The 22834-nt window shown below is 45.1% G+C and overlaps 1 protein-coding gene across 2 annotated transcripts in view; it reads right to left on the bottom strand.

Moving 5' to 3' along the window:
* The window catches only part of PSTPIP2 (proline-serine-threonine phosphatase interacting protein 2), a 67699-nt gene extending 46162 nt beyond the window's left edge, over positions 1 to 21537 (bottom strand). For both annotated transcript variants that reach the window (XM_043514528.1, XM_038402120.2), the window contains exon 1: positions 21440 to 21537. In XM_043514528.1, the coding sequence (XP_043370463.1) occupies positions 21440 to 21472 (33 nt within the window). In that variant the 5' untranslated portion in view covers positions 21473 to 21537. The remainder of the gene's footprint in view (positions 1 to 21439) is intronic.
* Between the last annotated feature and the right edge of the window lie 1297 nt (positions 21538 to 22834).

Consider the following 22834-nt stretch of genomic DNA (forward strand, 5'->3'; position numbering starts at 1 on the left):
CAACTGTGAGATAAGTATTAGAAGGAGCTGATAGATGAGACATAAACACAACTGCCTTCTTTAACCACCCAGATTTCCCATCAAGCCAATAGGCAAATTGGAAGTTGGCATTAATTGTATTGTGCGATAAATTGGCATGATCAAACCTGTGTGATCTGACATTCTTTTGTCAGTATGCTAGAGAAGAATTTTTAAAAGAGTACCCATTATATGCTCTTGTGAACAGGACTTAATATCACTAATTTTTCTGATATTACTAGTATTCAGTTTCATTAGCACTAAGAGATGTGATAGGCAGGCAGAGTTGTAAGAAAAGTCTTTATTGACCATGCATAGTGGCCTGTGCTAAATGCTGAGAGGCGTGTTTGTCCAGTAGCACCCTGGCCACCAGCTTGCATTCCTGAGCCCCTCATGTCACACCAAACCATCTCCCACCTGAAACCAAACCAAATCCCACTCATCACATTACACTCTAGCACCTCAATGTGCAACGGCAGTCAAAAAAGCTAACAAAATGCAAGGAACAATTAGGAAAAGGAGATAATAAAACAGAATACACCAAATAAATCCAGGATATGCCCACACCTTAAATACTGTGTGCAGTTCTGGTCACCCCATCTCAAAAAAGATATACAAGAATTGGAAAAGGTACAAAGATGGGTAACAAAAAATTATTAGTGTATGGAACAGCTTGCATTGAGAATATAAAGGACTTGGATTCAAGTATCAGAGGGGTAATCGGGTTAGTCTGTAGCCACAAAAACGAGGAGTCTGGTGGCATCGGAGGAGTCCAGGACTTGGATTGTTCATCTTAGAAAAGAGACTACTAAGGGGGATGTGATAGAAATCTATAAAGTCGGGAACTGCAGGGAGAAAGTAAATAAGGAAGTGTTGTTTATCCCTTCACGTAACAAAAACTAAAGGGTCACTTGACTAAATTAATAGGCAGCAGGTTTAAAAGAAACATAAGGAAATACGTCTTCACCCAGCACACAGTCAACCTGTGGAACTTGTTGCTGGGGGTTGTAGTGAAGGCTAAAAGTATAACTGGGATCAAAAAATAATTAGATATATTCATGGAGGATAGGTCCACCAATAGCTATTAACCAAGATAGTCATGGATGCACCCTATGCTCTAGGTATCCCTAAATCTCTGACTGCCAGAAGCTGGAACTGGATGACAAGATGAATCACTTGGAATTGCCCTGTTCTGTCCATTCCCTCTGAAGCATCTGGCACTAGCCACTGTCAGAAGCTAGTGTAACAGATGGACCATTGGCTTGACCCAATATGGCCATTCTTATGAATAAAATGTTGAGCTAGCAACAGCCAGCAACAAAAAGGTTATCAAGTGTTTTCAAATCTATTAGGCCCTTTGGTTACACAATCAGAGGATGAGTGAATTACAGCAAGTGTTGATAAACTGACTTTAAACCCAAAAATAAGCAGCAAATCCCTCAGCCATCAGAAGCAGGGGAAGCTCCCTAGAAGTGGGAAGACCACAGCTGCTCCTTCCCTCGAGGTTCCGCCCCTACGCCGTTCCTTCTCCCCTAAGACATCACTCCCCGCTCGGTCTTCTCCCCCACCCCCCCGGATCCTGGCCCTTACAGCTGGTAAAAAGTGATGGGGCCAAAGCCCCCTGGCCACCCCTGTTCCAGCATCCCTGTCTTCCATATAATCTACAATCAGTGAACCAAACCCATCCCTAATGTAAACTTCAGTGGTCCATGTGGCCCTGTCTGTTCCTATTCCAGCCATGTGAGTTTCTCAGCACAAACTCAAGAGAGACCAGACATTTGCTGCAGGGGCTGGAGCTGAGACGAGCAAACTTTTTCAATAAAAAAAAAACCCCTAAAATTCTGGGCAAATCCCTGTTTCAAGAATAATGAGCAGCTGTGTCATCCCTGCCCTGCAACTTTGGGAGCCTTACAATGCCTTGCTGAAGTAGCTCCCATCTGGGCTGCTCACAAACAGCCTAACAGCATGCCAAGCCACATCCTGAGTGTCTGTATGTAACTGCAGCCTGCCAGCCACACGTGGGTTACACTCTGGGCTCTCACCAGCCTGGGTCATACTGCAGAGTGATCTTAACACCCCCCCAGTCTTAGACTTTCCTCCAAGAAATGTATGTCCTGTATTGCCCAGCCCTCTCCTGAACAGTACAAATCTTTTGAGTCTGTTATTCCTTTAAGGGAATAAAATGCACACAACTTGTCACCCCAAATGGAGACACTTCAACTTGAACACACTGGATTAGATAAAACAATAAAACAAGTTTATTAACTACAAAAAGAGAGATTTTAAATGAGTACAAGTAACGAGGCATGGAAATCAGAAATGGTAACAAGGAAAATAAAGATAAAATGTTTACCAATACCTGACTTAAACTGTATTAGATTCAAGCCGAATTTCTCACCACATGCTTTCAGCAGTCTTACTGACCGAAACCTGTAGGTCAGCACCGCTCCCCATGTTGTCCAATGAATGCTTTCTTTGTCCTTTCAAGTGCAGTGAATGCGACGGGCAGGGGAGGAGGGGGGCCTTGGGGTGTTTTGTCCGTCCTTTTTATAGTTTCAGTCCCCTCTTGAAAACATTTCCAGACGTGCACTAGGAGACGGAGTCTATGTGGAAGGATATTCTCTGCTGGCTTTTCCTCACCTGTTTGAACCTTTTTTGTTTTCTTTCCTGCTTGATGACTGTGTTTACTACTTAAATGCAAGTTAAGCAGAGCACACGTTCTGCTGTTTAGGAGAGACCTGTTTGTCAACCTTAGTTTGGGCAGGGCTGTGGGGTTTGGCACATATGTTAATAACATTATATAGGGAATCTTATAACTTCACATACAATGTTGCCACATACATTTTACCATGACAATACTGACCAACAAATTATGAGCTTTCAGGTGATACCTTACAAGGCGTACATTGTACAAAGATTATTACAATGGTGTAGGGTGTGAATACAGGGGTGTATTCTGTCCCACTGACCAATGAGGAAAGGTTAAAAAACGGGGCATGTGTAGTCCTGAAAAAAGAAGACTGAGAGGGGACCTGAGAAGACTCTTCAAATCTGTTAAGGGCTGTTATAAATGGGATGGGGATCAATTGTCCTCCAAGTCCACTGAAGATAGGAGAAGAAGCAATGGGCTTAATCTGTAGCAGAGGAGTTTTAGGTTAGATACTAGGAAAAACTTTTGAATGATAAAGGATAGTTAAGCATTAGATTAGGCTTCCAGGGGCCATAGTGGAATTTCCATCATTGTTTCATCTGTTCTTAAAAACCTCCAGACACAAAAGGGAAACTTCCAGTTGTGAGAAGATGCCACTTCTGCAAGTGATGACTCCAGCTTTGGCCAGAGACACTCAGCAAAGTTGCAAGTTCAGGGTGGGTTTCATTGGGACTGGTTGACGGTAAAACTGTATGGTGCGTCTAAATACCTTTCAGTAGAATGTCGGGTAGGAACATAAAAATAGCAAAGGCCCAACATTAAAAACAAATTAACATTCACAAAAATATATTTTTTCACACGGGCCATTTTTTTAAAAATTGAAAACTTTTTTTTTTTTTTTAAAAAAAAAAGAGGGATTGTGGTCTAAAGCTTCGTTTGGGAATAAGTTCTTCTCTTCAACCTTTTATCTCACTCCTGTGTACTAGCAGGATGTCACAGTCAGGTTTGCTAAATCTTTTATCATTTTTCTGGCTCTCCTCTGAACTCTCTCCAATTTGTCCACATCCTTCCTAAAGCGTGGAGCCCACAACTAGACAGAGCTGAGGCCTTACCAGTGCCGAGTACAACCACCTACTGTATCCTACACTCCTGTTAGTACACCCCAAAATATTAGGGTTTTTTTGCAACTGCATCACACTGGTGACTCTTAGTCAATTTGTGATCCACTATAACCCCCCAAACCTTTCCAGCGGTACCATCACCTAGCTGGTTATTCACCATTTGTTGCTGTGCATTTGATTTTTCCTTCCTAAGTCTAGTACTTCGCACTTATCTTTATTACATTTCATTTTGTTGATTTCAGACCAATTCTCTAACATGTCAAAGTCATTTTGAATTCCAATCCTCCTCCAAAGTGCTTGCAACCCCTCCCAGCTTGGTGTCATCCGCAAATATTATAAGCATACTCTCCACTTCATTATCCAAGTCATTAATGAAAATATTTACTGGAACTAGACACAGGACAGACCTACTAGATGCATACAACCCATCACAACAATCCAGATCAACATACCCACAATTAGTTCTCAGGAAAGGCCCTGTGTGCTCACAAACACAAATCCATACACCTTCCCTTCTCATCTTGAGAGGCTGTTTGTGCTAGCGGCTAGCCCAAGAGGATTCAGAAAGGTTATAACAGATACTCAATTTGAAGTACAGAACTTAAAGGCCCTGCATCAGGAGCCATTATTGCCCCTACACACTAATAAAATATCACAGTTGATGGTTTCATGCAAGACCCAGATAAGTTTGGGTTCTAATCAAAGGTTAGTGAAGCCAATTTCCTCCTGATGTCTTGGAATGGACTCAGGCATGTAAGGGACATGCTGTGTGTGCTGACTAAAAGTTAGGCTGGAAACACTTTCACTGGCACATCATAAGGTCTATGTTATTGAAGGCAATTGGAATGCTGCGACAATTGAAATGGTAAACTCCTATAAGAAGATTACACGATATGCCCAGCATATCCTGATCACACTGCCACTGGGGGCAGTCAGATAAAAGTCCAGTTATGCTGGGGTAAATCCAGAGTAACTGTCCGCTTCCAATGGAGTTACTCAGCTAACGCTGCTACTGGCCTCGTTAGTGCCAGCGAGCTCAGGAATCCTCATCATCTGCATCCGAGCTCCATTTGCCTCTCCTGTTGGGGGATCTGGGCAATCGCTTTTCGGAGCCACGTGGATTGAGCTCTCCTGTTGTGTAAAATCTCTTCTGCAGAGAAGGATTTGCTACAGCGAGGACGAATCAATTCAAATCAATAACCAAAGGACTTGCCACAGAGAAGATGTACTTATTAACCAGAACACAGCCACCGAGGAGCACTGCCAGCTTTTTAACCATATCAACACAGAATTCTGAGCACCAAACTGAATGACCACCAAGGGACGGCAGCCAGAAAAGGACATGCGTTAGAAAACCATCTAGACAGGGTTTCACTGTGACAACATGCTCAGAAGCAGTTTGAAGAACTTGGAAACATTACTGTCTGTTTCAGAGTAGCAGCCGTGTTAGTCTGTATTCGCGAAAAGAAGTACTTGTGGCACCTTAGAGACTAACAAATTTATTTGAGCATAAGCTTTCGTGAGCTACAGCTCACTTCATCGGATGCATTTGGTGGAAAATACAGAGGGAAATTGATATACACACACAGAGAACATGAAACAATGGGTTTAGCATACACACTGTAAGGAGAGTGATCACTTAAGATAAGCCATCACCAGCAGCAGGGGGGCAAAGGAGGAAAACCTTTCATGGTGACAAGCAAGGTAGGCTATTTCCAGCAGTTAACAAGAATATCTGAGGAACAGTGGGGAGTGGGGTGGGGGGGAGAAATACCATGGGGAAATAGTTTTACTTTGTGTAATGACTCATCCATTCCCAGTCTCTATTCAAGCCTAAGTTAATTGTATCCAGTTTGCAAATTAATTCCAATTCAGCAATCTCTCGTTGGAGTCTGTTTTTGAAGCTTTTTTGTTGAAGGATAGCCACTCTCAGGTCTGTAATCGAGTGACCAGAGAGATTGAAGTGTTCTCCAACTGGTTTTTGAATGTTATAATTCTTGACATCTGATTTGTGTCCATTTATTCTTTTATGATGCGTTGGAGAGGTTTTAGTTGGGGGCTGAAGGTGATGGCTAGTGGCCATCTGTTCTGTTCTGTTATTTTGTTTGTTGGGCCTGTCCTGTAGTAGGTGACTTCTGGGTACTCTTCTGGCTCTGTCAATCTGTTTCTTCACTTCAGCAGGTGGGTATTGTAGTTGTAGGAATGCATGATAGAGATCTTGTAGGTGTTTGTCTCTGTCTGAGGGGTTGGAGCAAATGCGGTTATATCGTAGAGCTTGGCTGTAGACAATGGATCGTGTGGTATGATCTGGATGAAAGCTAGAGGCATGTAGGTAGGAATAGCGGTCAGTAGGTTTCCGATATAGGATGGTGTTTATGTGACCATCGCTTATTAGCACCGTAGTGTCCAGGAAGTGGATCTCTTGTGTGGACTGGTCCAGGCTGAGGTTGATGGTGGGATGGAAATTGTTGAAATCATGGTGGAATTCCTCAAGGGCTTCTTTTCCATGGGTCCAGATGATGAAGATGTCATCAATGTAGCGCAGGTAGAGTAGGGGCATTAGGAGACGAGAGCTGAGGAAGCGTTGTTCTAAGTCAGCCATAAAAATGTTGGCATACTGTGGGGCCATGCGGGTACCCATCGCAGTGCCGCTGATTTGAAGGTATACATTGTCCCCAAATGTGAAATAGCTATGGGTGAGGACAAAGTCACAAAATTCAGCCACCAGGTTAGCCATGACATTATCGGGGATACTGTTCCTGACGCATCATCAAGGATCTACAACCTATCCTGAAGGACGACCCATCACTCTCACAGATCTTGGGAGACAGGCCAGTCCTTGCTTACAGACAGCCCCCCAATCTGAAGCAAATACTCACCAGCAACCACACACCACACAACAGAACCACTAATCCAGGAACCTATCCTTGCAACAAAGCCCGTTGCCAACTCAGTCCACATATCTATTCAGGGGACACCATCATAGGGCCTAATCACATCAGCCACACTATCAGAGGCTCGTTCACCTGCGCATCTACCAATGTGATATGTGCCATCATGTGCCAGCAATGCCCCTCTGCCATGTACATTGGTCAAACTGGACAGTCTCTACGTAAAAGAATGAATGGACACAAATCAGACGTCAAGAATTATAACATTCAAAAACCAGTTGGAGAACACTTCAATCTCTCTGGTCACTCGATTACAGACCTGAGAGTGGCTATTCTTCAACAGAAAAACTTCAAAAACAGACTCCAACGAGAGACTGCTGAATTGGAATTAATTTGCAAACTGGATACAATTAACTTAGGCTTGAATAGAGACTGGGAATGGATGAGTCATTACACAAAGTAAAACTATTTCCCCATGGTATTTCTCCCCCCCACTCCACCCCCCACTGTTCCTCAGATATTCTTGTTAACTGCTGGAAATAGCCTACCTTGCTTGTCACCATGAAAGGTTTTCCTCCTTTCCCCCCCTGCTGCTGGTGATGGCTTATCTTAAGTGATCACTCTCCTTACAGTGTGTATGATAAACCCATTGTTTCATGTTCTTTGTGTGTGTATATAAATCTCCCCACTGTATTTTCCACCAAATGCATCCGATGAAGTGAGCTGTAGCTCACGAAAGCTTATGCTCTAATAAATTTGTTAGTCTCTAAGGTGCCACAAGTACTCCTTTTCTTTTTGCGAATACAGACTAACACGGCTGCTACTCTGAAAGGAGATGAGAGAGAGATTTCTTGTCATTTTTGACTTATTTACAAAAAGGGGGGGGTTGGGTTTTTTTTCATATATTTCCTTATGAACTTGCTAAAAAGCACAATGAGGATGCAGCTTTGCTGAGCACCTGTGGAAGTTTAGAGGTTGCCTACAGTCTGTATAATAGTTACCTGCAGAGGCAGTGTGTTAGTCTCTGGTGTACTCATCTTCAAGTATCCTGCTAGCTAAGAGAGAGGGTATACAGAGTATGGCCAGGCACATTCTAATTACAGGCCAGTGGTGGACTCAGATAAAAATCTGGCCTCAATTTACGTCCATGTCAACCCCTGGCAACTGTTGACTCCCAAGTTACTCAGGGTTTACACTGATGTAACTAACTGGTGATGGCAGCTGGGCTCTCCCAGAGTGGATATCTGATTCAGAGATGTGAGAACCAGGGAAGCAGGAGTGGGGTTGGGATGTGATAAAAACATTCCCTCCCCCCCATACACACTTCCGGTAAAGACGCTACTTTCCAAGGGCAGGCTACATTTTTTTAAACATCTAACAAAAGAGAAGCCTTTACTATGCAAGCAAAGATTCTTGTTTGAAAGTCACCGTGCTGCTAGAACTCCAGGGAAATAAGATACATTCAAAAACTGCAGCAGCCCAGAACTTGTCTTGTGCCAAACACAAAATCTCAACCCTCAGAAGCTCCAAAGTGCCGTTCTAAACTTGGAGAGACTGATTTTCAAGTGAACTCAAAACCTGGCAAAACCAGTTGCCCACATCCCGGACTCACATGCAAGTGTCATTTCAGGCCTGTGTGACAGCGGCCAGCCCCACTAGTGAGTGCTTCCTATTTCACAGTGACCTTTCACATTTGCTTAAGCAGTTTCTGGTTAAGACACATCCCTTATGGTAGGAGTAAGAAAAGTAAAACCAGCCGCTGCTTCTTGGATTGAAAGACACCACGCCTGAAGCATGGTCCCCTTGTAACATACTAGGTTTGTGAGGGCTGGCCAGCCCTCCAGTGCCTGGCCAGCCCTCCAGTGCCTGGCCAGCCCTCCAGTGCCTGGCCCACAATGAGAATATGGGACCTGCTATAGAGGAGTTATCCTCGAGCTCAAATAGTAGGAAGTTGGGGGAGGGTATAGCTAAAACATCCCGGTTCCAGGCCGAGCTCCGTAGGTATTCAGCAAATTACACAGAAATTGTGTTTCTCTGCAGAGCATGAGCTCATTCAGTGCCGAGCTCTATTTGCACTTAAATAAGGTCAAGTCATCTCCGGCTTTGCAGATAGAGGTTTTGCAAGTTTGTGCTCAGTGCAGAGTTCACTGAAAGCAATGTGGGTTCAACCAGTGGGGCTAGAATGCAGTGGAGCTAGTATTTCTAACCCACTGAAAACATAATAGTCCACTATTTTTAAGGGCTGCAATATCTTCCTTGAGGCTGGGACACAGATGGTCTCCAGAACTCTCCTTTGAGTGACTGGAGTCACAATGTAGGTGTGGTGTATTTGAAAACTATGTTGGAATTGTAGGCTGTCACCTTAATTGGTAAGGAGTTTACTGGTCCTGCTTGCCAGCGAGGGGGGCTCTGTAGGAAAGCACACAATCAAAGTCAGACTGGAAAGAGCTAGCATAAAACAGTGGGGTGAATGGTGTCTCTCTGCCTTAGGGAGTAGCCTGCTTTGTCTCTCTCTGGTTTTGGTTATGGTGTGTTTTCGTTCTGGATTCTCAAACATAGTATTATGCTGGAAGCTTCCAGCAAGAGTGATTTATGTTTTTATCTGACTTCTCTGCATGTACGCCAGAAACATAACAGTAAGCACCTATCAGCAGCTCCACTCAGCCGTGCAAGTTACAGAGACATGATACTGAAATAAGAAATGGGAAGGTCCCCCACTCAGGCCTGGTTTCTGTCTCTCCAGCACTGTTCAGCTCAGAACAGCAGGATTTTTGCCACAGCAGGTGATGTACATTTGATATCTGGGTGTTTGCCAGTGGCAGAGGTAGGAATAGAACCTAGGTCTTCTGGTTCCCAGCCCAGTGCCCTGTCCACTGCATCTCTTATATAGGGCAGAGAGCCTCAGAATTCCTCTTCTCATAAGCTGAATTCAGAGATCTGCAGAAGCAAAGTCCGATGAATAATGTATGTCATTTCAAAGAGGATTTGACACAAGGGCTCGAAATATTTTCCTCTGACCGCCTGAAAGGTTCATTATGACACATTCCCACCCCTCCCCCAATCACCACCAGCTCTGTACTCTGTTTTGTATGTTGTAAAAATATAATAGAGCTATTTAGAGGGATTAAAACACCCTGGATATTGGAACGAGAGGCAAGACAGTAACAGCACTCTGATGCAGGACTAGGTTAGCACTAGGTATCTGAATTCAGGGGCAGACTGCATTAAAGTCTCCTGAGCTCTTTGGCAGGATAGTTTGGCTGCTTCTGAACCAAACCAACAAAAAAAGCTCTGTCTGGTTTTGTATCCAACCCAGAATCAAAGCTGTAAGGTCAGGCTCAGATCCAGGAATCCGACCCCTCTGAAAACCTTAAGGGTGTCAAAGTTAAGAGTCACAGGTGCACATAAAATGAAGAAAGGCAGAGAGTGGGGACTCCACACTTTACTGCCAGAAGCTAGGAGTGGACAACAAGGGACGGATCACTCAATGATTGCCTGTTCTGTTATAAAAAGAAAAGGAGTACTTGTGGCACCTTAGAGACTAACAAATTTATTAGAGCGTAAGCTTTCGTGAGCTACAGCTCACTTCATCGGATGCATCCGATGAAGTGAGCTGTAGCTCACGAAAGCTTATGCTCTAATAAATTTGTTAGTCTCTAAGATGCCACAAGTACTCCTTTTCTTTTTGCGAATACAGACTAACACGGCTGCTACTCTGAAACCTGTTCTGTTATAGACTCATAGACTTTAAGGTCAGAAGAGACCATTGTGATCATTTAGTCTGACCTCCTGCATATCGCAGGCCACAGAACCTCACCCACTCCTGTAATAGACCCATAACCTCTGGCTGAATTACTGAAGTCCTCAAATCATGCTTTAAAGACTAAGTTACAGGAATTCACCATTGACACTAGTTTAAACCTGCAAATGACCCATGCTGCATTAGAAGGCGAAAACCCCTGAGGGTCTCTGCCAATCTGAACCTAGGGGAAATTCCTTCCTGACCCCAAATATGGTGATCAGTTAGACCCCAAGCCTGTGTGCAAGACCCACCACTATCTGGAATAATTCTCAGTAGTAACTCAGAGCTCTCCCCATCTAGCATCCCATCTCCAGCAGTTGGGGATTTTTGCAATTGGCAGTCGCTGAGGGGCCACATGCCATTGTAGGCAGTCCCATCATAGCATCTCTTCTGAAGCATCTGGTGTTGGCCACTGTCGGCAGACAGGATACTGGGCTAGATGGCGATTGGTCTGACCCAGTAGGGCTGTTCTTATGGTCACTCATGATTATTTTAAAGGTGACATGCAAAGGGTGACTCTGCCTTTGTTTTTTACCTGATTTTTATTATTTGTATTGCAATAATCCCACTGTGCTAGGTGCGGTGCAAACACAGAACAAAAAGATGGCCCCTGCCCCCGTGTAAGTATAAGGCTTTGCCAGTAAATGTGCCTAAAAATATAATAGCCTAAAAATGTGAATTTAAACCAGTATAGTTAAACTGGTGTAAATCCCTGGGTAGGACACTCCCGTTCCATTATAAGAGTGGGGTTATTTCCATCTGATCTGGAGTTAGTTATGAATAGGTTTAAGTTAAACCAAAACCAGCCACTCAACTGAACTAAGAGAGGCCCCCATGGGATTTGCACTGATTTAACTAATTTAACTTAACCAGGGCAGGTCTGCGCGAAGACAAACCCAAAGACAAGAGAGAGCAGGTGCAGACAAACAGAGAGATCGGGAGCACAAGGAAACCATGAGACAAAGTGGACAGGCAGTGGTCTCAGCCCAGCAGCTGCCTAACAGTCAAGTTTTGGAAGGTGTCACAGCAAAGGAAGATGGAAGAGGAGGTGGATTTGTGGAAGGAGGGGGAGTTCGATGAACAAAGGAATCCTGAAAGGCTTTTTGTTGTTTGTGGTGGGGGGGCACAGGAGAATTTTTTGGTTATATGTAAACTTTACAACTATCAGGGAAGTCCAGTCTGGTGTTCCCTAGTTCTACTAAAGGACCTCTTGGGGCTCTCAGAGATGAGTACTGGGAGCTCTGGCACCTCAATAAGGGGCAGAGGTGGTACTTCTTTAACAATGATGTTCTTTCTCCCTAATGTTTTTTATGCTGGAAATTATACTGGAAATTAATGGGTATGAAAAATCAGTTTTAAAAAGCATGACTATGAATCCCTTCCACCCTCAATAATTCAACCTAGCCCTATGCAAGTCAATGGGACATTTGTCATAGAGTTCAATAGGGCCAGGATTTCACCCTCAGCCCCTTGGTTTGACACAATTTTACTAGTTTCCCAGCAGCAAGGCTTCCAGGGCAGAGAAGACCTGAATTCCTAAGTAAACTTAACAAGCACGTGACGGGAAATGTTTTTGTTCACAAAATCTTCTATGATATATACTGGGAGCTATAATATAGCACAAGTTCAGTTCTCAGCCCTCAGCCACTTTCTTAGCTCTCGGCTAGAGCTATTAACAGAAACCCAGAAGTGCTTTACGGTGTATCCACGGAAATGCTAAAAACAATTTCAAGGTGACAAATCAGCAGCTGATGTTTCCAGATTCTGCAAAAGATACACAGGATTCCAAACAAATGGAAACTAATATTTCAGCCATTTCCAAAAAACACGCTCAGAGCACCAAGCTGCAAGGAGCCATTTACCAATACTAGTGGAGGGTACCTAGCATCCAGGTCTGCTATATTCCACGTGTACAGAGCTGTTTCGAAAGTTAGACTCCTAAGTCACTTATGCACATTTGAAAATTTTACCAGACATCTCCTCCTGAAACATTTTCCCATACATGCAAAGCATGAGGACGAAAACCCTGCTTTCAAGGTTCAGGATTGCATTCCACTAGGTCATGCTTTGTCTGTTTTATAGCAATTAAATCATTGTTGTTATTGCTGGTTTGATTTACAGGCATCCAAGACAATAATTAATGTCCAGTTAGTGGACATTAATAATTAATGCACCAATTATGTGCCCTGCAAAACAGACAGAGGACAAATAGATACTAAGTTATATGGTTACTATTTATTCAATACTCAAACCCCGGTCAGCAAAAAAAAAAAAAAAAAAAAGAGCCAAGGGTTTTGCCTGCCAAATTACCTGAAATATTCGGGGTGTGGGAGGAAAGAAACTGGTTTGGGGAGAAGCAGGCACAGAAATTCAGGAAGTGATAAAAAAAATATAAAAGAACAGGCCTAACAATATGAGATGAAAATGACAAGTCGCAAAAACTTTGCTTGCTCAATTGGCAGCAATTGCTTCAGGAAAGGCCAACGGAAAATAGAAGAATGGGGAAAAGATTGTCTTCAGCAGGTTTCTTTTCCATTTATGTTCCATTTGTAGAACATTAATAACTGATCTTTTGCTTCTGGACTTGGAGTGTCACTCAGTGAAGGGCATAACTAAGAATCCCTCACACAGCTTATGTCTACAATGCCTGCAGTGAATATGGTGATTTAGAGAAAAGAGACCACTCTGCCCTATAGAGTTTAGGCCTAACAGGACAAGTGAGAAACAAGGTGGAGTGAAGGAAAGGGTAATGAAAATAACATCATGTGATTGGTTTTGCAACAATATCCTCCACAAGTCCACCAGCAAGGAGTGAGCCTGAGACATTCACCCTCAAATCACAGACCTCCATCACTGGACCTAAAGGAGTGCCTTCATTAGCTGGTAGCAGTAGTAGACTCTTATCCTCTATAGGTCAGCCACAAGAGGGGCACATCACACGCACTGAGCCATCATCTTTCAAGTTGGTTTGTTGTTCATGCATGTTGAAGGAGCTGCATTCTTAAAATGTTTGTTTATAAGCTACAGTGACAATACTTGGAGAAAAGTTGTGAGAACAGAGGTGAAGAAAAAAGCATGAAGAACAAAGGGGAAGAGAAGAAAAGCATATGGACAGTGGAGCAAGTGGATGAGACTGGAAACAGGAGGGGACTGTGAGGCCAGGTAACAAGGAATGGTTGCACAATCTGAACTGTGTTTACTAGTAAATGTATAGTCTCCACCTAATCTGACACCTCTAGCTACTATTTTTCAGATGAAAACAATACATAAACAGCTTTCTGTGGCAGCTCTTTGAATTCTAATGTCACGCAAGAGGATCAGTGCAGACAGACAGATGGAGATACAAAATAAGCAGTTCACATCAAAATCAAGTGGAAGTTGGTTGGCTTGGTTAACAAGGTAGTGACTTTGAAGGACTCACTGTCCTTCTATGCTTTATCAGTGAAGCATCAGAACAGTTCCCTCCTTTACCACAACGGTCATAGGGACTTTTTGAATAAGTTAACTAGAAGGTCCTAGCTGAGTACAGCTGGAAATTGGTGAGCACCTGTGACATCAAGAAGGCCTCACCAGCCAATCAGAATGTGGCTTTGGACAGTCAGCATCCACAGCTGTACTTTAATGGATACTCTTTTGTACCTGCTGTCATTCAGTGGTGACAGTTCAGACTGGTCTAAACTAAGAAACTCTGTAGTCATAATTTACAATCAATGCGACTCCAGTAGAAACAGGACTCAGCCTTTGGTTTTGTTATTTTTAGCCAATATGTTGCCTAGCCCAATCACACAGTTAACCCTTTCCTACCCTCCTCCCCGCCATGATGCTCGTCTACCCTACAGAATCCACCCTTGCTAACACTGGTGGAGAAGTATAGCCACCAAGGTCCCCGGTGCAGACACAGCCTTACAGAGAAGTTCTTACTCTCCCATGGTATCGTCCTCATCATTCACACAAGGTTAGTAGGTTTAGTGGAGAAAAGCTCTTCTTCCTCTTGCTTTTTCCAGTAAACAAAGAGAAAAAAATGAAAGGAGGAAGTTGGAGCTCTAACGCTGCATGCAACAGCTAGCACAGCAATGATACACAGATAACCTGCCAAAGCCAATGACCTGAGAACCTAAAACCAAATCCCTCTTTAAAAACTTACTTCCTTGGCTTCTCCTTCCATCACTCATTCCCCTCCCACACACATCTGCACCCCCCACCAAGCAGTCCTGGCCAATCAGCAGTCATTAGTACTTAGATCATAAGCTCTTTGAGGGACTGTCTTTTCATCCTGTGAGCCTAGCACAAAGGGGCCCTGATCCTTGAATGACACTTCTAGGTACTAGCACAACACAAATCAAAATAAATTATAATGCATTGTAACCCTTTAATCCTTGGCTCAACCCTGTCATCTTTATTACACTGAGAGTTTTGCCAAATGAAAAACTGCACATTAGGGGGATAAATGTTGGGAAAATGAGGAGATTTTATACATATATGGCGGACATCTGCAGTCAGAGGGTACTGAATGCAATTTATAACCAACTGTCACAAATTAATGGATATTAATTACCAAATGATCCTTTGGCAATCTACTGGGGCTTCCAACCAGAAATGGTCACACACAATGAAATGAGGAATTAATCTCTTATCTACTAGTAGCTGATAAGCTTCTGATAGCCTCCATTGGAAAAAGAAAAATAGTCCAACTCTAGAGGAAAGGTTCAAACAAAGGTGGCTGTCACTGAAAAATTAATGCACCAATTATGTACCCTGCAAAACAGACAGAGGACAAATAGATACTTAGATATTTGGTTACTATTTATTCAATACTCAAACCACAGTTGGCAAAAAAAACCCAGCACACCCGTCTGATTTGTTTGACTATTAACAGTTGAGAGATGTGCCTGCTTTGTTAAATACATGTCATCAGAGATTTCACTCAATTTAACCAAATCACTAGAACTCTAAATGAGCCATCTTGATTATCACTAAAAAAGTTTTTTTTCTCCTGCTGATAATAGCGTATCTTAATTAATTAGCCTCTTACTCCACCTTTTCATGTTCTCTGTATGTTTATACATATATCCTCTTACTATATGTTCCATTCTATGCATCCGATGAAGTGGGCTGTAGCCCACAAAAGCTTATGCTCTAATAAATTTGTTAGTCTCTAAGGTGCCACAAGTACTCCTGTTCTTTTTGCTGATACAGACTAACACGGCTGCTTCTCTGAAAAATGTAAAGATGCTCACTCTGTAGCATGCTAACACCCCATCAAATAAAGAGATCCAGTGATTATAGTACTGTATAATCTTTCCCTAAACAAAAGCTCACTGTTGTAATGTTTACTGTATTGGCTCTGATATGCAAACCTGTTAAAACTTCCTAAAAATAGAAATAGTTAAAATGCCAAACCAAACCAAAACACATCAACAAGAAAAATATTGCAGATTAGACTGTAATCATCCTTGGGTAAAAGCCATCTCTTCCAGTCTGTTCATAAAGTGCCATATATAGCAGGATTAAGAATCTAGTTGCATGTCCATTACAAGCCTTGACATTCCGGTGTCCACAATAAAACTTCCCACCAGGCTGAAAGGGGACAGCAATATACTGGAACTGGAGCGTTTTGAAAAAGGAGGGGGATGAGGAGCGTGGAATGGACTAATAATTGCAGGTACTACTGCAATCAAATCCTGTCAACACATAGGACTGAAGGCCGGTCTATACTGAAAACTGACATTAGCTTCTTACGGCTGGTATGGGTACTTCCACCTTTTCATGTTCTCTTTATGTATATCTTCTTACTGTACGTTCCATTCTATGCATCCGATGAAGTGGGCTGTAGCCCACGAAAGCTTATGCTCAAATAAAATTGTTAGTCTCTAAGGTGCCACAAGTCCTCCTGTTCTTTTTGCTGATACAGACTAACACCGTTGCTGCTTTGAAAATTGGCAAAGCTGTGTCTCTCGACAGTGTGAAAAATCCACACCCCTGAGAGTTCTAGCTATGCCAGGGGTGGTCAACCGGTGGCTCCGGAGCCCCATGCGGCTCTTCAGAAGTTAAGATGCGGCTCCTTGTATAGGCACCGACTCCGGGGCTGGAGCTACTGGTGCCAACTTTCCAGTGTGCCAGGGGGTGCTCCCTGCTCAACCCCGCGCTCTGCCACAGGCTCTGCCCCCACTCCATCCCTTCCTACCCCCTCCCCTGAGCCTGCCATGCCCTCGCTCCTCCCGCTCCCTCCCAGAGCCTCCTGCACACCGCGAAACAGCTGATCGCAGGTGCAGGGAGGAAGGGGGAGGTGCTGATCGGCAGGACTGCCGGTGGATGGGAGGCACTGGGAGCGGGGTGGAGAAGCTGATGGGGGAATGCTGACCATATTACTGTGGCTCCTTGGCAAAGTACATTGGTAAATTCTAGCTCAGTCCCAGGCTCAGGTTGGCCACCCCTGAGTTATGCTGACCTCACCCCCGGTATAGACAGCACTAGGTCTATGGAAGAATCTTCTGTCGACCTAGCTACCACATCTCAGGAAGGTGGATTAATTGCAGCAACGAGAGAGAACCACTCCCATCACTATAGTGAGCGTCTACACTGAAGCGCTGCAGCTGCACCACTGTAGACATAGCCAGAGGGTAACTTTACTCTGTGAATAGTGCCATTGAATTCCGTGGTGCCACGCACACGATCTGACTAACTCACAGACGCAAGTGCTGACCAGATCGGGCCCTGCATGATTCACAAATGAACAAGGCTCGTGCACCATAAGACATTCCATAGTCTTTTATTTTGACATGTGTGGGCTAGTCGAACTGATCAAAAATGTTATGTTGAACTTCTTTCCCCGCAATGGAAAATTATCTTTTTGAACAAAATGAAAACTTGCGCACGCGTGCACGTGCACACACATACACACACAAAATGTCAACCAAAATTAGATGTGTGTAGTTTACAAAAAAAAAAATAGAAACAAAAAGTTTTGAAATTTGGGGGGGGAAGGTTTTGTTTTGGGGGGGAAGAATACGCACTTTTTATAACCCGCCCTCCGTCATTCTAGTAGAAGGGTGGGGAAAAGGTGGTTTTGCCCTGCTGACAAAATGAAATTTAAAAAAAAAAAAAATTTTTTTGGGCTCTGGCCCAGGAGTGCAGGCTCTGGGGTGGGGCCAGGGATGAGGGGCTTGGGGTGCAGGATGCGGCTCCAGGTTTGGGGGGGGGCCTCAGGGCTGGGGCAGAGGCATGGGCTTACCTCTGGCAGCTCCTGGTCAGCAGTGCAGTGGGGGTGCTAAGGCAGGCTTCCCACCTGTCCTGGCACCGCACACTGCACTGCACCCCGGAAGTGGCCAGAAGGAAGTCCGGCTCCTAGGCAGAGGCACACAAGTGACTCCGTGCAGCTCTCGCCTGCAGGTACCCCCCCCCACAGCTCCCATTGGCTGGGAACTGGCCAGTGGAAGTGCAGAGCTGGTACTCAGGGCAGGGGCAGTACACGGAGCACCGTGGCCCTGCTGCTTAGGAGCCAGACCTGCTGCTGGCCACTTCCGGGGCGCAGCGCTGTGTCAGAACATGTAGGGACTAGCCTGCCTTAGCCGGGCAGCACCGCCGACGGGACTTTTAATGGTCCGGTTGGTGGTGCTGACCAGAACCGCCACAACCGAGTGCCTTACATTCTGTGACCCAGTACTGGGTCACGACCTGCAGTTTGAAAACCACTACCCTACAGCACTTGGCTGCTAACCACAAAACCCATGACCCCTTCTTTGAAAATGCAAGGGGAAAGGGAGAGGCCACATGGGGTTGCTGCTGAAAACTTATTTGGGAGGAGCTGTACCCCAGCTGGCAATGTAAAACACATTGCTAAACCAGTGCTGCAGGTTCTTTCATCACGAAGGGGCTCTGACTCATCAACAGGGGGAAGGAGATGGGGACAACATTTTCAGAAGTGTCCAGCATTATTATTATTTATTATGTGTATTGTGGTAGCACTTAGGGGCCTCAGTCCTGGACCAGTACCCCATTGTGCTAAGTGCTATACAGACACAGAACAAAAAGCTGCCCCCAAAAGTAGACAAACTCCCCCCCATCCCCCTCCCCCAGGCCTGGTTTTCACTGGTATTCAGCACTCACAGCACCCTTGGTTTCCAAGTGGACTTTGGAGCACTGAGCACCTCTGAAAAGTAGGCCTTTGATGGTCTCAAACTGGACACCCAAGACCCGAGGCCTCCCAACTAGAGATGTGCGAATATCAGATTTTTTCTTTCATATTTCTTTGTAACTAAACAATTCGGCGACAAGACACCAATTCCAAAAACATTTCAGTGTCGACGAAGCAGCTTTGCTCTCTTGGGAAAAATTTGTTGGCTAAAACGTTCACCCAGCATCAGTGGAGATGTTTTGTAAACCCTTCCTGAGACAGGGGAGGGAGAGCAAGCAGTGTGTGGCTGGGCCGGGGGAGGAGGGAATTTGGGAGATTCTGTTGTATTTCCTTTGGGTGTGAAGGCACGCAGGTTTACGCAGCGTTTTCCCTTGGCCCCAAAAAACCTCCCCCTGGGCTATATGAATATATGAATGCTGAATATATTCATATATGAATACATGAATGCATGGAAGGCCTGAGTGCCTTCCATGCATGGATTTCCCCTTCTCCGTGCAGAAGGGCGGATCAGCCCCTGCTGTGATACCCTTCCCCCGTCACTATAGTAGAGAAAAAAGAAAAGGAGGACTTGTGGCACCTTAGAGACTAACAAATTTATTAAAGCATCAGCTTTCGTGAGCTACAGCTCACTTCATCGGAAGTGAGCTGTAGCTCACGAAAGCTTATGCTCTAATAAATTTGTTAGTCTCTAAGGTGCCACAAGTACTCCTTTTCTTTTTGCGAATACAGACTAACACGGCTGCTACTCTGAAACCTATAGTAGAGAAAACTCCATGCTGGGGAGTCTCGTAGGGTGGGGAGAGTGGCAGGGGAAGAGACATACATCATTCTCCTTTGGCCTCTGAAGGCCTTAACAGAAAAAGATATTTCAGCCCCCAGCCTTCCCTGCATAGCCCCTCTGGGGACACAGACACACACACACACACTATCAGCACTCGAATGGAGCCAGGAAGCAGAGGGCTGCCCAGCCAAGACCACAGATACAGGACCTCTGAGAAGATGGTCCTGGCTCTTCCAACTAGGGTTGGGGGGGCAGAGGTGACTCCATTTAGAGATTTCCTCCCACAGAGCCCCCTCCTGCAGCTTTTCAAAATGGGAGGGGATGATCTGATGCCCCATTTTTAACTCAAGGGCTTGTCTCCACTACAGTGCTAGCTCAAGGTATAACTTGAGCACTGCCCCTAACCTGATTCCCGTCCACACACAAAAATCTCTAGCTTGGGTTAGGTGCTGCATTAAACTTGAGGTAGCTGGCCCGTCGCGGGGGGGGGGGGGAGCTTGAGTGCTGCTGATGCTCAAGCAAGTAACGCAGAAGGAATGCAGCTGCTCTATGTGGCTAATCTAACCCATCTGGGTTATTTTGTGGTAGGGTTGCTTTCGCTCAAGCTAGCTAACTTGACTGTACATGACCACAAAGTAAGTTTGAGTTGAGACATCCCCTTAGCCCACAGTGACATCAGAAACAGGCAAACTGCTCAGAGGCAGGTTTTTTCAAACCTCCCTAATACTTTCCCTACACATGCACTTGATGGCTCATTCACACACCCCTTTTCCCAGCCCTCTCTAAAATCCTAGGGGTGAGGAGGATTTAGTTGAATTTAGTTTTCAGAGGTGAGGTGTTTTTTTTTTTAAACACATAGCCCTGGATCTCACAGACCTACGTCCCTACTGATGAAGTTCTGTAGCACGTCTACAAAACAGAGCAAAGATAAAAAGGGGTGTCGTTTATAGCTGAAAAACGAAGGTGAGGCACGAACCAATGCTTATTTTCATATTTTTCCCTATACGTACCTTATGTTTTCATACCGATTGTGCCATGCTACCAGGCCAAGACAATGGACCCATTACAACACTCAGCATTTACACCTCACATTGCAAACCGCAGCAGACGCATTCAGCTAATCCAGCCAACCCCTGCACAGACTTCCAAATGCATCCGATGAAGTGAGCTGTAGCTCACGAAAGCTTATGCTCTAATAAATTTGTTAGTCTCTAAGGTGCCACAAGTACTCCTTTTCTTTTTGCGAATACAGACTAACACGGCTGCTACTCTGAAACCTGTCATTATATATATAGTGGCTGGTTGCAGCCCTTCCACTCCCTGCCTGACCCAGCTGCCAGGGACAGGAGCCCAGGGTGCCAGAGGGCAGGCACAGCAGGAGAACAGAGCCCCTCTACCTCCCAGCAGGGCAATTGGGGGCGGGGGGGCACATCTGACCCTGTGTGCCCACCCCATTGGTTAAAATCCTGGTCCCATGGAAGTTAATGGCAGAAGTCCCATTGTCTTCAGTGGGGCCCGAATGTTCCCCCAAGTACATACACCGAGGGACGGTGTCGCTCACCACGGAACTGCAACCACTTCTGGAGTGCCGCACAGGCACTGCTGGACAGCACACAACAAAAGCCACACAAACAATAAGTGAAGAACACCCCGTCCAAGGAAAGCTGCAGCATACAGTATCCAAACACCACAGAGGACCAGCCAGCTGCAGTTACTGCCTGGCAGGCAATTTTAACCATGAACATTATTTACTTTATGAGCCACAGAAACCCTGGCGCTCCTCTCCTGCTATGCATCAGCAGTCTCCAAGATGACATGCATTAAAGCAGAAGCCAGCTTACTCCAGCTGAGGGAAAGCAGGATCAGAAAGGCTGGGACAAGCAGGCAGCTCCAGCCCAGGGCATTAAGCTTCTCCTTAAAGGCTCTTGGGAATCAAGAAAAGCCCAGTTTGGTGCTAGCTTCATTCCAGCTCCTCTTTCCCCAAGCCAGCTGTCCCCCGCCTACACACACATACACATCTCCCAGCCAGCTCCCCCTCTCACCCAGAAGTTCCCCTTGAACAGAGTCTCCTTCATGGTGCAGGAAGAGCTGCAGCAGAATCCCCCAGTGCCCCAGGCTGCACAGAGTCTGAGCCACACCGAGAACTTTTTAGTTCCTCCTCAATCCCTGGTGCCTGCCGCTGGCTCCTCTGGGTCCTAAACCCCAAAGTCAGCTACCAGCCACCCTGCTTTCTCCTCTCCTCCCTGTCAAAGCAGCGATTATCTGCATGGGATTGCAGGACTTTCCCCCTGCCTTTCTGGGCTTGTTTCCTTTTTAGTGGCTCTTTTCTTGGGGAAGAAGGGCAAGGAATGGACAGAGTCTGGGCTTTAGGAGTGAAGGGCCCAGTGAGCACACACCTGGCTGGATGTTTCCTCCGTGGGCTAGTTAATGACTGCAGCAGATTACAAAATCACTGGTCACGTCCCTGCCCCAAATCAGTGTGGCCTAGTGGAGTGAGCACTGGGCTGGGGCTCAGGAGACCAGGATTCTATTCTCAGCTCTGCCGCTGGACTGTAGGATGACCTCAGGCAAGTGACTCTCAGTGCCTCAGTTTCCCCATCTAAAAATGGAGATAATTAGTGATACTGACCTTCTTTGAAAAGTGCTCTGAGATCTACTGATGAAAACAGCTGTAAGAGTTAGGCATTATGATTAACAATAATCATATGTTAAATCGCTAATTCATTATATGTGTAGATTATATGTACAACCCTTTGCAGGTGTAAAGCATTATGAGGCAAAGAACATGGTCAAGAATGATATGGGACCAGATTTTCAATTGCTCAGTGCCCATGACTGGCTCTGGATGGGCCTCAGCCTTTCCAAGTGAATGATCTGAAACACACAGTTATTTGCAGGGCTGAATCAAAGGGTGAGGGTGAGGAGTAATTCAAGGGCAGAATGGAAATACCGAGAGAAAGAGGAAAAAACCCCACCAGTAATCACCGCCCACTGTTAATCACCTTCCCAAATACCAAGACAGCAAATAATCAGGGTTTCTTTAAAGAATCCCTGGGATGTAGGCACAGTTTCATTGCATGTGTGCTAACAGGCAGGGGCACAATTAGTTCAGTGCAACTGGCTGGGCAGTATTCCCACAAGGTGTGTATGAATTTCCCCTCAGATTAGATCATTAATAGATTCCAAGATAGGAGGGTTCACTCTGATCATCTAGTCTGACCTCCAGTAGACTGGAAACCTCACCCTAGGATTGCTCATCCCCTCAGAAAATCAGACTTTTTAATGGTGTCTCGAGTTGGGCACCCAAAATTAGTGCCCACTTTTGAGCTTAAGGAAGGACAGAGCCCCACTCCCCCTCAGTAGGGCAATCTGGGGGCACCTTTGATCCTAGTGTCACACAGCGAGCTAGGAGCATTGCCAGGATGAGAACCCAAGCT

Source organism: Dermochelys coriacea, chromosome 5, assembly GCF_009764565.3.
Source record: "Dermochelys coriacea isolate rDerCor1 chromosome 5, rDerCor1.pri.v4, whole genome shotgun sequence".
Classification (NCBI taxonomy): domain Eukaryota; kingdom Metazoa; phylum Chordata; order Testudines; family Dermochelyidae; genus Dermochelys; species Dermochelys coriacea.